At 34.4% G+C, this 14,291-nt stretch overlaps 1 protein-coding gene across 2 annotated transcripts; it reads left to right on the top strand.

Annotated features, from left to right (window-relative positions):
• Nucleotides 1-9,285: 9,285 nt before the first annotated feature.
• LOC122034487 (solute carrier family 25 member 44-like) lies at nucleotides 9,286-13,986 on the top strand. 2 transcript variants are annotated; one of them, XM_042593765.1, is made up of 6 exons: nucleotides 9,286-9,511; nucleotides 10,357-10,738; nucleotides 10,937-11,133; nucleotides 12,605-12,749; nucleotides 13,237-13,390; nucleotides 13,562-13,986. In XM_042593765.1, the coding sequence occupies exons 1-6, from the start codon at nucleotides 9,444-9,446 to the stop codon at nucleotides 13,591-13,593; spliced, it is 978 nt and encodes a 325-aa protein (XP_042449699.1). In that variant the 5' UTR covers nucleotides 9,286-9,443; the 3' UTR covers nucleotides 13,594-13,986. The 2 variants fall into 2 exon arrangements, with proteins under 2 accessions (XP_042449699.1, XP_042449707.1); XM_042593773.1 differs by having other exon boundaries at nucleotides 9,297-9,511; nucleotides 10,392-10,738.
• Nucleotides 13,987-14,291: the final 305 nt, after the last annotated feature.

The raw sequence follows: 14,291 nt of genomic DNA, 5'->3' as shown, positions 1-14,291 counted from the left end.
AATTAAGAATATTAATAATCCTGAAATCACACTTAAGGGAATTAGGAAAAAGAATATTTATACAATAGACCTACCTACCTCTTCACAAGAGTGTTTATTGACACAACAAGAGGAAACCGAGTTGTGGCACAGGAGACTGGGTCACACTCATACTAGACTCATTTCAAAAATGAGTCAAAATGGTTTAGTTAGAGGTCTACCTAAATTAAAATTTATTGAAAATTCAACTTGTGATGCTTGTCAGCAAGGTAAACAAACCAAGTTAAACCATAAGTTAACCAACCTAAACAAAACAACTTCTATACTTGAGCTCCTTCACCTAGACTTGTTTAATTCACACGGAGCCAAGTCACTAAGCAAAAACCAATATTGCTTAGTGATAATCGATGACTACTCAAGATTTACTTGGGTAAAATTCATAAAAACTAAAGATGAAACCTTTGAAGTTTTTAAAATCTTTTGAAAATTAATAGAAAATGAAAAAGACACTCAAATAAAAAGAATTAGAAGTGACTATGGGGGAGAATTTGAAAATCATAAATTTATTGAATTTTGTGAAATTAATGGCTATAAACACGAATACTCATGCCCTAGGACCCCCCAACAAAATGGTCTAGTAGAACAGAAAAACAAAATCCTACAAGAAGCCGCTAGGACCATGTTGAATGAATACAAACTATCTAACCAATTCTGTGATGAAGCAATTAATACAGTTTGTTATATACAAAATAGAATTTTACTTAATAAATATCAAAATAAAACACCTTATGAAATATATTATAATAAAATTCCTAACTTAAACTATTTAAAAGTATTTGGCTATAAAGTATTTATTTTAAACACCAAAGACTATTTAGGAAAATTTACATAAAAAACAACCCCAGGAATATTTTTAGGGTACTCAACAACTAGTAGGGCATATAGGATTTACAACAAAAATACCCTAAAAGTTGAAGAAACTACAAATGTAATTTTTGATGAATTACCTAATGTAGTAAATGAAAATATCAATATAGAAAATATTAACTCAAGAAATTTAGAAGATGATGAAGAAATTCCACTTGAACCTAGTGAATTACAAGAACCAATTACTGACCCAACTATAAGACCAACAAGAATAAATATTAATCACCCATCTGACCAAATTTTGGGTGATCCAACTCTAGGAGTCAAAACTAGGTCATCCTATAGGAACCTAAGCCAAATAGCCCTGATTTCCAAAATTAATCCAAAACTTTAGACGAAGCCTACCCGACCCAGACTGGACACTAGCAATGCAAGAGAAATTAGCCCAATTTGAAAGAAATCAGGTCTGAGAATTAGTACATAAACCCATTAACAAGACCATAATTGATACTAAATGGGTTTTTAGGAACAAGTTAAATGATCAGGGTGAAATAGTTAGAAACAAAGCAAGGTTAGTAGCTAAAGGGTTCAACCAAGTAGAAGAGTTAGACTATGATGAGACCTATACCCCTGTAACCAGACTTGAATCTATTAGGATATTGTTGGCCTATGTAGCACATAAAGGATTCAAGCTTTATCAAATGGATGTAAAATCCACTTTCTTAAACAGATTTATTAAAGAAGAGGTATATGTATGTCAACCCCCCGGATTTGAGGACTTAGAATATTCAAATCATGTCTTTAGGCTAAAAAAGGCCCTATATGGACTAAAGCAAGCACCTAGGGCTTGGTATGAACGTCTATCCAATTATCTAATATCTAAAGGGTTAACCAAGGTCAAATAGATCCAACCCTATTTGTAAAAAACCCTAGAAAATTATATTTTTATAGCTCAAATATATGTAGACGATATAATTTTTGGCTCAACTAATTTCAAATTTTTAAAAGAATTTACCAAATTAATGAAAAATGAATTTGAAATGAGTCTAGTAGGTGAACTTAACTTTTTCCTAGATCTACAAATTAAACAAACCAAAGATGAAATTTATATTTTTCAAACTAAATATGCTAAGGAATTAATTAGAAAATTCGGAATGGATAATTCAAAAATTACTAATACACCAATGGCTAGCAACATAAAATTGACTCAGACTTAGAAGGAAAACCTATAGACCTGAAATATTATCGAAGTGTGATAGGAAGTTTACTGTACCTAACTGCGAGTCGACTGGACATTCTTTTTGCAGTAGGTATGTATGCAAGATATTAATCTTATGCAAAAGAGTCACACTTCACATACGTTAAAAGAATACTTAGGTATATTAAGGGAACCCTAAATGTAGGATTATGGTACCCTAGATCTTTCACCCTTGATCTAACCGGCTATTCTGACTCAAACTATGTCGGGTGCAAACTAGATAGAAAAAGCACAAGTGATAGCTGTCAATTTCTATGTCAGTGCCTAGTAAGTTGGTCAAGCAGAAAGCAACGCTGTGTTGATTTATCTACCACTGAAGCTGAATATATAGCCCTAGGAGAATGTGCATCTCAATTATTATGGATGATGCATACCCTAAAAGACTATCAACTAGGATATCAGAAAATAAAAATTTCAATTGATAATATAAGTTCAATTAATCTAACCAAAAACCCAATTCACCACTCAAGGACTAAATATATAAAAGTAAAGCACCACTTTGTAAGGGATCACGTAGCTAAGGGTAATATTGTACTTAACTATGTTGAGTCAAAATCAAACCTAGCTGACATATTCACAAAGCCCTTACCTGAACTTGAGTTCAGTTCACTTATAAGACAAATAGGGATGTGCTTAGTAGAATAGAACTTATTTTCTGCTTACTATATTTTCTCAACTTGTTTTTAAAATTAGTTTTAAACTCCTAGGAAAATTATTTTTCAAAATTTCAACTTTTGTTAGTTTTTCAAAAATCTAGTTTAGCCTAGGATTGCACCCCCTAGAAATCATGTACCCCTAGTTTTAGCCAGAGCATCTCGCAAGCACCCTAGGGTTAACTTGCTTGTGTTTGAAAATACTTAGAATGGTGTGAGAGGCATAGGGACTACCTGGATTTCAGTATGCTTATGTATGTGCATCGATATAAGTCTGGGTTATAAATACCTAACTTACATTAATCAAGTTAAGTTATCCAGACTTAGTCAAAAATAACTGGATCACTAACCTAACTTGACTAACAAGTGAAAAATTGTTGTTCTCTATGTAGACAGTTAGTAGCTAATGGTTATACATGTGGCCAAGAAATTAAGTATTGAGTTTTATTTTTTTTTACTCATGCTTGGACTATAGGACTTTTTGAATGTTTTTTTAGGGTGGCCTTAGCTAAAATTATTTAAATCAAGTGGTGGTGCTAAAATTTAAGCTAAATTTAAATCAACTTCTTAACCCAAAAAAAGTTCTTTTCTATAAGATTTTTTAACATTTTATATACTTTAAAGTTTTATCATCTACAAACTTTTTAGCTAAGTTACTTTTCAAATCAAAACTTTCCCTGAGCTAAATCTATTTCTAAAATCAAGTTTTGAGATTTTGAGTTCACTTAGCTAAAAAATCTTACAATAAAATTTCCTCTAAAAAGCTAAGTGTTCTTGCAAAAAGTTTTTCAAATTTAACTAAGTATTTTGTAAAAGCTTTTTAAATTTGGTTAAGTATTTTTCAAAAAGTCTTTCAAAATTGGCTAAGTACTTCAAATTTGGCTAAGTATTTTTCAAAAGCTTTTCAAATTTATCTAAGTAAAAAAGGCTTTTCAAAATTTAAAAGAAAAAGCCTTTTTAAATTTATGATAAAACCTTTGATTTCACTTAGCTAAAAGTGTTACAAGAAAATTTATTCTAAAAAGCTAAGTATTTATCAAAGTATTTCTAATTCTCTATGTAAACGTTCTAAAAAGATAAATTATCTCTCAAAAAGAAGTTATTCTTAGCTAAGGCCACTGATTATTTTCCTATTTTGTCTTTACTTTCTTGCTTATTTTGATATATGGCAAAGGGGGAGAGTATAAGAAAATTCAAACAAAGAAATTAAAATTCAAATTAAATTTTTAAGAGGAGCTTTTATTAAGGGGGAATTTTTGTAAGTTTTTATTAAGGGGGAGTTCTTTTTCAAAGTTTATGTTTGTCCTATTTTTATACCGTTATGATTATGCTGTCTTTGAAAATCCTTTATAGTATTGTTTTACTTAACTTTAAATTTTCGTTGTCATAATCAAAAAGGGGGATATTGATGGTGCGTGAAGCATCCGACGATCGAACCCAAGTTTTGATAATGGCAAAGGGATTCAAAGTTAAGTTATTTTGTTATCTAACATGTGTGAATGAGGTTTTTCAGGAAACTCCTAACTGTAGTTAGGCAGGCCGAAAACCCTAAGGGGCAACAAAATTAGGTCTTAGGGGGTGGTAACCCTAGGTGGTGGAAATCCTAAGGGGGGTAACCTTAGGTCCTAGGGGGAGGTAACCCTAGGTGCCGAAAACCCCTAGGGGGTGGTAACCCTAGCTAGAAAGTCCAGTCAGTCTGGAAGACCGGATTGGCATCAGGTCTGCTCTCCTGAGTGGAGTAGGTGAGGACTCGTTCCCCGCTGAGGGAATAGTAGGCGTCGGTTCGACCTAGGATTTCCGATCAGAAATATGAAGTCAGAACCGGGCAATCTGAAGACTGTCAAACTTATTTTTCTAATATATTATCTGTTATGTTCTAACTCTGTTTTGCAAGAGACTAACATTTTGTGCAGGGGTAGAACTGACCGGGATCGATCGACTGAACGTTTGGATCGGTCGACCGAACCCCCAAGCAGCAGGTCAGATTTCCAGCGAGTGGACCGAGCTTGACTAGGGGATTGGTCGACCGAACCTGGTTATCGGTCGACCGAACCAGAGATAGGAGTTGACCAGATCGAAGCGGAGCGAGCGGATCGGGCAAATCGGATGAGGAGGTGATCATCTGATCGGTCGACCGAACGTGGGGATCGGTCGACCGATCCGCCTTGGGTCAAACCTGATCTTAAGCTTTGAGGATCTAGATCAGTCATGCGGAGCCTATAAAAGGAGCCTCGAGAAGCAGCTTTGACATCAACTCAAACAAAACATCCTGTACACTTGTACGCTGCTACAAATGCTCAAACAACGCTCTGCTGCTCCCACAACTGACGACGAACTTTCCTCATCTTTTGTGTTGTCGGTATTGTAATTATTTATTCAGCACTTGTAATTTTAAGTTGTAAAAGATTTACGAATTGATAGTGATTATCCACCGAAAGCGATCAACGATCACGGGCCTTGGAGTAGGAGTCGCCCAAGGCTCCGAACCAAGTAAAAATCTTGGTGTCTTTGTTCTTTGTGTTTGTCTTTATCTTATTTCCACTGTGAGTTTTCTGAAACGCAAGTGAAAGCCACGAGCGCTATTCACTCTCCCCCTTCTAGTGCTTCTCGATCCAACAGGACGCCACGGGAGAGTGCGTTTGAGGGACGAGGCGCTACTGAAGAGTACACCGGCAGACGAGAAGGAAGCATACGGTGTTTCCGAGGGATAAGAAGCTGGAGCGGAAGATTGCTCGGAGAGCAAGAAACACAGCTAGCGAGAAGGTCGGCACGGGGTGCGACCGAGGGACGAAGAGCTGCGGATGAGTACACTGGCGAACGAGAAAGAAGCACGCGACGATTCCGAGGGACGAGAAACCGAAGCGGAAGTCTGTTTGAGAAGGCTAACATTAGATTCGGGTGAGCCTTATTTCGGTTGGCCGAAATCACCCAAGCGAGCCAGAGTGAAAGATCTGGACCAAGACGAACGGAACCGGAGTAGAGGGCCCGAACCAGAAAAAGTCAACTCTATTGACTTTCTTGGTCCGAGTGCTTGAATCTGAAGTTTATCAAGATCGCGGTCAAACGCGATCTATGTGAGAAGGGATAAAGTTTGATCTCCTCACAAGCGCCTGGAACCCTTCCAAGCACCCCGACCAAGGCTATAAATATAGCCTTGGTCCAAGAAGATGATCAACTCAAGCAATTAGCATTTCCAACACTTGTGCGCTCCATTTGTAGTTTAGCTTCTTTATTTTCTGTGCTTAAATGTTGTAAGAGACTTCTCCGCCTGAAGGTGATAGTTAGTGCGCTTCAACTTCCTTGGATTCACAACCTCCCCGGTTGTAACCAAGTAAAACTTCTTTGCCTCTTCTTCCCTGTTTTATTTGTTTACATTATTTATGGAAGTGTTATTTTGAAAGATCGAGAAGGGTTGTGTTTTTAATTTTTACAGGGTTATTCAACCCCCCTTCTAGTCAGTCCAGCGGTCCCAACAGGTTGAATTGTTTTTCTACTTGCTCCCCCTGAGTCATAGCTTAGATATGGTCTATCTAAGTAATGGATTTGACTCCTAGGAATCAAGTATAAATTTGGTTTGATTGGTTTGATTAAATATTTTATTGGAACTCATGCTTGGACTTGACTTTTAAATATTGTGAGTGTCTAATATTAATATTTTTAAAGTTTAGGAAATAATATTTAACCTAAATAAAATAAAAATAAAAAAATATATTAGATTCTCATGAAGTGCCCACAAATGGATACGTAAGATAACAAAACTTTTAGGAGGTGTATTCAATGTTGAACTTTTAATTATTTTGAATGACTTTTGTGGATTTTAAAAGTCTAGGCATATTCAATCTAGACTTTTATAAATTTTATAGAAATGTAGTAGTATTTAAATTAGATTTTTATAGAGTTTAAAAAGTCATATGGTATTCAAACTTGACTTTTTTAAAACTCTATGAAAATCTTTTGATATCAAAAGTTTCAATAGATTTTTATAGATTCTTTTAGAATTTCTTGGATACAAATTTTAACCAATAAAAGCTCTCCAAAATACTTAGTACAACTTTAAAAATAAAATAAAATAAGTCTGCTCCTCACCCTTGAGATTTCTATATACTTCAAATCTCCTACGAATAAGTCCTTTCTCTTCTCGATTTTAATTATTTCTTTGATCTTAAAGGTCCTATCCTTTTTCAACCTTTTAGCAGCCTACATCACCTTTTGCATGCCCCAATCGTTCCACTCTTCGAGTTCCTTCTCGAGTATGCATTTTATGCAAAGCCGAGAGTCCTCTAAAGTATTTTGTCAAGTGCTCTCGCAGCTATGTTTGCTCGAATGCCTGACAATTTGCTCATTGATTGTAGATAGGAGACTTTTCGAGTCCAATTGTGACTCGATTTGAAAGGTAACAAAAGTGTCCAATTGCTCAAGATTTCTAGAATAGGCACAACAAACATCAAGGTCGAGTCGCAGCATCAAGCGCCACAAAACCTCACCTTTACTGAGTGACTTGTTTGCCTTACTGATCACATCATTGACCATCTCTTTCGAGATTCTCATCTTCTTCTTCTTCAATTCGTCATAAGCTTTCAGTTTATAAAAATGATCTGTATATAACATTTTTGTTAGAATAATCATGGGATATAAAGGCTTTAATTGCTGTTCAACCCACAACTTGTACCAACTAACCCGATAATCTATAAGCTCAGATATTTTATTTTGAGTTTCTTTCTTTTTCTCTTTTTTCATGCATTTTTCTTTTTGGGTCATCGTGAATTTTATTGTTTGTGTTTATCTATTAATCTATTAATTTGAATTAACTTTTTGAATTCATTGTTTTTTTATCTTTTCCCCTGGTATCCTCTCCTCTAGCAAACCCTTTATCCTATTACTGTGCCTTTATAGTTGATTCACGATATATTAAAAACTATAATATATTTTATTTTTTCTCAAATTATGATTGTTTTTTTTTCTTTCAATGCAATACTTTATTAAAAGTTTGACCAAATTAAATAATAAATCAACATTTCACGATAATTTTGATCAAATTTATAAATAAACAATATTTAAAATTATTATAATATTGTTGGATTTAAAATTATATTATTTTTTTTTAAGTATAAAGTGAGACGTTATTCTATTTTTGTTTTAGCCAAAATAAATTAAAAGTATAAAAAGTTGAAAAAATTTCTTATGTACAAATTTGTTATTTATTATTTTATTAAAAAAATAAATTTAATTGTCATGGAATGATTTTTCAAAATATTTTGACAACTAATTGTAACTTTGATTTAAGATTCATATATATGCTCAGTGGGGGATCTATCCATAATTCAAATATTTGACAGATGTTTTATCAAGAAATAACGGGCTTAAAATTCCACAAAGTATATATATTTTATTCTATATATTACTTGCTTTTTTTTTTTTTTTGTAATTTTTCAAAATTGCATATGTTATTTATATTTGGTCTGGTTTTATAGGTAAATATTATTTAGTAGATAGTGGATATACAAATTGGCATCAATTTTTGGCTCATTTTGAGGTATGCGATATTATCTCTAGGAATTCACTGACCAAGGTCGTCACCCAAAAAATGAAAAGAAGTTGTTCAATCATTGTCATGCCTCCTTGAGGAACATCATTGAGAGGGTATTTGAAATATTTAAATCATAATTTAAAATATTCAAAACAACTCTTCTATTTTCATATACTATACAAGTCGAGCTTGTTTTGGCTTGTGCCAGATTACATAATTTTCTTCGTAAAGAATGTTGTTCTGATGAATTTTTAGTTGAACCAGATAATGAAGCTTCATCATCCTTGTCAAAATAAGTTTATGGTGTTGATTGTTTTGATCAATTATTTGATACTCAAGAACAACAATGAACAAATGTCAATGCATAGAGAGATATAATAGCGAATCGAATGTGAAACGATATTTATCATATTGGCAATAACGAAACTTAAAATTTTTTTTTCCCGTAAATTCATAAGTTTTCATAAAAGTTTACAAATATTTATAAAAGTCTTACAAAAAAAGTCTATAGAACTCCATGAAATTTTTTTCACAACTATATGAGATTTTATAAAAATTAATAAAAATCTATTAATTTTATAAAAATCTATTATTAAATAAAATTAATAAAAAACATTCCATCTCTTAATTAAATACACTCCCTAAACTAACACTAAAGTTTGATTTGAATTTTTTATATTAAAGACATGTAGATAACCCGTGGAACATCGAAAGGTCAAATTTAAATAACAATTAAATACATTTTATTTTAATATAATATCCATATTAATCTAGTCATATTATTTATATTTTAAAATATAATTAGGTAAATATTAAAATCTTAATTAGTTTTTTATGTTTTAATAATATTATTATATAATTAAAAAAAATAGACACTGAAGCTCATGGCTCCGTCTGGCTGGGGCATGGGCCATCTGGACCCAAGCCCGTTTTCGGGAAGGTCAAGAGAGTTTTGAGTTATGCCCGAACAACCCGTTTAAAGCGTATCAGGTCATACGCAGCTTGAAAAACGCACCAGTACCCAACCCGACCGGCCATACCTTTGGCTTCTTCCGGCGGTCAACTTCCGCCCTTTTCTTACTCTCTCGATCGCAGTGTCTTGAGTTGGAGCCATTCCTTCTTCTTCGGGGTTTCTTGATTTGAACTGGTAGCTTAGCAGATGGGTTCAAGAGAGATTGCTCGCCCTGCGGTCCCATCTTTCGATCAGACTGAGATTAACTGGGACAAGTAAGCTGTTATTTCCTTCTTTTCCCTTTGAGATTCGACTTTCTTAGTGCGATTGGATGTTGCTAACACCGTTTGTGTGTTTATTCTCTGTTGATACGCTGATCTTGTTTTTGTTTACTTGGGTGTGAGTTTGCCATTGGGGGTCTTCATGATGTTTTGTTCGGTTTTGTTTCCATCAAGTTTAGGGTTTCTGAGTATTCCAGGTTGTAATTGTCTTCTGGGTCCGGATCTTGCTGATAACCTGAATATGTTCTTGTGAGGTTTGTTCATTTAGACCGTTCTTGTTTTTCTATTTGAAAGATTCAATATGTTTGGCGTCACCCTAGATCTATTACATGTTGAGGTTATTTAGCTGACAACATTTACACTTCTTGCGTATTGTGCTTGCTGTTATTTTTCTCCGCCTTTTCTTTTTTGAAAAAAAAAAGTATTTAAATAGATGTAATGATGGAAGCTCGGTCTATTTGATGAAATAAAATGCTCTATTTTGTCATAAACAAACAACTATGATTGAATCATTAGGTTTGAACCTTGAGATGTTATATTAAGAAAAGTTTGTTCTGAAAGATGAGATTTGAGATATAATGTTTGGCATCCATGGGAAATGCTGCAGATGAGAACAAATTGATCCACTTCATTTTCAATTGTACGGAGGTTATTTTGCTATGATTTCCCTACAACTTGTCCATTTCATTATTGTTGAAAGGTGTTCATGCCAAGAACACTGATTTTACTCTCTTCCTAATTTATGTGTCGTAGTTATGTTTCTGTTTGTTTATTACAACCTACGTTTCTTCATCATTCTAGTTTCTTGTTATAGTTGCAACTTGTGTTTTATTCTGCAGGCTTGACAAGACCAAATTATATGTTGTTGGAGCAGGAATTTTCAGTGGTGTTACTGTGGTACTGTATCCTCTATCTGTAATAAAGACCAGGATGCAAGTGGCTTCAAAAGATGCTGTGCAGAAGAATGCATTTTCGGCTTTCAAAAATATTCTGAAGACTGATGGCATACCTGGTCTCTATAGGGGGTTTGGGACAGTAATAACTGGAGCTATTCCTGCCCGGATCATTTTTCTCACTTCTTTGGAGATGACAAAGGCAGCTTCGTTAAAGCTGGTGGATCCATTTAAGCTTTCTGAACCAGTTCAAGCTGCTATAGCTAATGGCATTGCTGGCATGTCAGGGTCTCTATGCTCGCAAGCTGTGTTTGTTCCTGTAGATGTGGTATGAAATTTATTCCAACAGGCAACCACCTAGGGATTTCATCTGCATGCTTTGCCAACATCTTTGTTAGTTTTAAGATTCTATCAAATCACTTCAGGGATTATCTACATTCTACTTTAATGCAACTCTATTCATCTTTAGTACTACGAAAAGGAAGTATCTTTTACTGTTTTTCCTGATAAGTTGGATATCTGTTAGGTTAGCCAAAAGTTGATGGTTCAAGGATACTCTGGTTTCGCTAAATATAATGGTGGATTTGATGTTGCTCGCAAAATTTTGAAGTCTGAAGGAATCAGGGGACTTTACAGAGGATTTGGTCTGTCTATCATGACATATGCTCCTTCTAGTGCTGTGTGGTGGGCAAGTTATGGATCAAGCCAACGGATTATATGGAGGTTTGATGCTGATTCCCTCCCTTTTTAATCATTTGAAAAGCTTATTCTTTTTAAACTAATAGACGAGTGGATAATATACTGCTTGCTTTATTGTCATAACTTATGTTCATTTGTTGGCATTTCCTTTTGATTGCATGTACAAGCATACCTGAGATAATGCTTTCTATGCTCATTCTTTTTGGGAAATTATGATTCATCACTCTTCCTACGTCCACCAAAGATGCCTTCCTTGATCTTGTCCACTCATGTATTGTCTGGCTTGTTTAAATATGCCAATTCAGGCTTTTTCCCCGGCATGGGTGGACTTAGAGGATTAGATCCAACATCAATAATGTCAATCTGTGTTTGTCACTATCCTCCTATTCTAAAAATTTACATTCCGGGAATCATCTCTATTGCTCTTTGGCATCACAAACCTTTTTATATCTGCTTTTATTCTCTTGAGACTCTTTAGAATTCTATGGATGGCTTGTGATGCCTTTAATAATGAGCATGTTTGTCTTTATCCATCCTTATCATAATTGACCACATTGGCAGCCATGTCATCCTTGCTTCTCTCAAACTAAGCATCATGAAACGATTCATTGCTAGTCATTGTGGTCTTCTTTGATAGATTGCATAATGGTTCATAGATCAGGTGGCTCCAATATGACATTACGTGGGATTCTGGGCTTTAGTATTGTGGAGATGCTGCATAGATTATATCATCACAAAGTTTGTGAAGGTCATCTTCTAGGCAAGTTGTCTCATACGAGCTGATTTGGTAACCTGGAAACACCAATGTCTGATGCACGTCATATTGTTCAGTTTGAGGGAGAAGAGAGTTGTTAACAACTACAGTGAGTCCATAGCTCAGAAATTATCTACTTTCCCATAATGCTATTGTTTCATTTTTTTTCTCATGATAATTCTGTAGTAATTGGGCTTTGCTCAAGCGAATAAATAATCCAATTCCCCTATCCTGTTGATTCACAAGTCACAACATGCGATAATATTGTAGGTCCGCTATTCTTTTCACAAGGATTTCTTTCCCACAAGAAGGGGAATTCTCCATTGATATCCTCTCTGGTCTCTCTTTCCTATAGCATGGTCTGGGACATGTTTAAATTCAGTCCCTAACCCTAGGTCCCCTGACCACATCTTTGTTAATCTTTAGTCAATCAATTTTCTTCTTATTTTGCATGTCATGTCTCAACAGTTCTAATTTTGTTGGATGATGACAGGCTTTTTGTCATTGGCTTGCAAGGAAAAAACTCTCATGTTAGAGATTCTCCTCTTGATACAAATGTTTAACCTTATACAATCTGGAAGTGTTATGTTATATTGGCTATACCATTCTACTGCTAATAGCTATAGGATTCTCTCAAGAAAACCATTTTCCTCAGGAAAAATCTGCTTCTTTTGTTGATGCATTGTATCATAACATCTCTTTTTGATGAAATGATCAGTCTATGCTGGATCAATTTTGCAGATTCTTAGGTCATGGCAATGACAAAGAAAATGTTCCTCCTAGTCAGTTGAAGATAATTTGTGTCCAAGCAACTGGCGGTGTTGTTGCAGCTTCTGTAGCATCATGTATCACTACACCACTTGACACTATCAAGACCCGACTGCAGGTAGCCATCTTCACTTTAACAGTTCAGATTGGTTTTTAGTACTTCAAATAGTTTATTCTCACTGATAAAGTTTAGTCATCAGATCATAAACTGAAATTGAATGTGTTTAGAACATTCTTGATCCCTACAATACAAACAAGGAGCATCACCTCTTTAATCTCAATTAGTAAATGAATTATAGATCTTGAAATTATATTTTGATTTGTGATAAAGATGCCATACACTGGGATTCACCTTAATTGTCTTATGAATTGTTTTATTGTCCAGTCACCTTTTTCATGCTTCTACATTAGTTATTTTCAAGGTAGTTCAGTCAAGATTTTTTTTTTTTTAAGGTTATGGAAATACCCAGATACCTCAGTTGAATCATGAATTTTCTGTTTAGGTATTGAAATACCCATATAGCTCCTGCTCATTCAAAATTTTTGTGTTTAGATTATGGACAATGCCCAGATGTCTCCAGTTTAATTAATAATTTTCTGTTTAGGTTATGGACAATACTCAGAAACCAAATGTAAGACAAGTGATTAGAAGATTGATTGCTGAAGATGGATGGAAAGGCTTTTATAGAGGGCTGGGTCCCAGGTTTATCAGCATGTCAGCATGGGGTACTTCAATGATTGTAGCATATGAATATATGAGTAAGGAGATTCATCTTTCTCTGAAAATGATTGAATATTTTAGATAGGCCATGCATTCGGACTGTAGGACTTTATTATGGTTCACTAAGCTTCTTCCTAGAACATTGATCTTGTTTCTGTTTTTCTGTGAGTGCAATTATTTTTCTAATTTTGATCTTCTTGGTGTTTCAGAGAGGCTTTGTGCTATAACTGAAGAGAGTTGAGTGTGAGAATCCTATTTGAAAAAGCAAGTTATCTGCATCTTCAAAGTGGAGATATACGAGGATCTGATACTATTAGCCTTGTGCGGTAGTGAAATCTCTCTTAGACCATCATTATACCTTAAATTCATTTACTGAGGGATCCTTGTGAGATGCATTTACGGTCACTAAACAGCTGAGGCCTCATTTTGTTTCATCCTTTTGACGAGGAATTTTACCCAGTTTAACTCTGGTAAGTAATTGATTCTCATTCAAAGATATGATTTTTTTCCCCCCAACTCAGGATCGTAGTATGAAGAATTCCATTACGGTTTACAGTTGAACCATGTAATAAAACAACTAACAACGTTTTCTTCCTAACATTATTCTTGGTGTCAGTATGATGTTTGTTTCTTATTATCGTTTTTAAAAAAGTGATTAAAATAATGTGTTACCATTTCATTCTAATTTCATTTTCCGATTCATCTCCTTTCACTTCCTAATTCAGCTTTGATTTTTTTTTATTTGAAATGATATATTTTCATTTAGCACATTAATCTATTATCATATTTAATTTCATTTTCCTTATCATTATGTGCAATCTTTGTGATAATCACTTCCGTCCATAGGTTTTTTGCATAAGATAACCACACTTAAGCTTTTGCTTTGCTTCTTGCGTATAACTGAATTGACATTTAGATTTATGGTTGCCTCTAAAACGA

Source organism: Zingiber officinale, chromosome 1A (genome assembly GCF_018446385.1).
Source record: "Zingiber officinale cultivar Zhangliang chromosome 1A, Zo_v1.1, whole genome shotgun sequence".
In the NCBI taxonomy this organism is placed as follows: Eukaryota; Viridiplantae; Streptophyta; class Magnoliopsida; order Zingiberales; family Zingiberaceae; genus Zingiber; species Zingiber officinale.
This window is presented reverse-complemented; position numbering and strand designations above follow the sequence as displayed.

What these genes read in the sequence shown, in the direction of transcription:
- LOC122034487 (XM_042593765.1), top strand. Translation starts at nt 9,444, where the DNA reads ATGGGTTCAAGAGAGATTGCTCGCCCTGCGGTCCCATCTTTCGATCAG. An exon ending in AGCCAACGGATTATATGGAG is followed by an intron (nt 11,134 to 12,604) that starts GTTTGATGCTGA and finishes TCAATTTTGCAG; the next exon opens with ATTCTTAGGTCATGGCAATG. An exon ending in CTATCAAGACCCGACTGCAG is followed by an intron (nt 12,750 to 13,236) that starts GTAGCCATCTTC and finishes TTTTCTGTTTAG; the next exon opens with GTTATGGACAATACTCAGAA.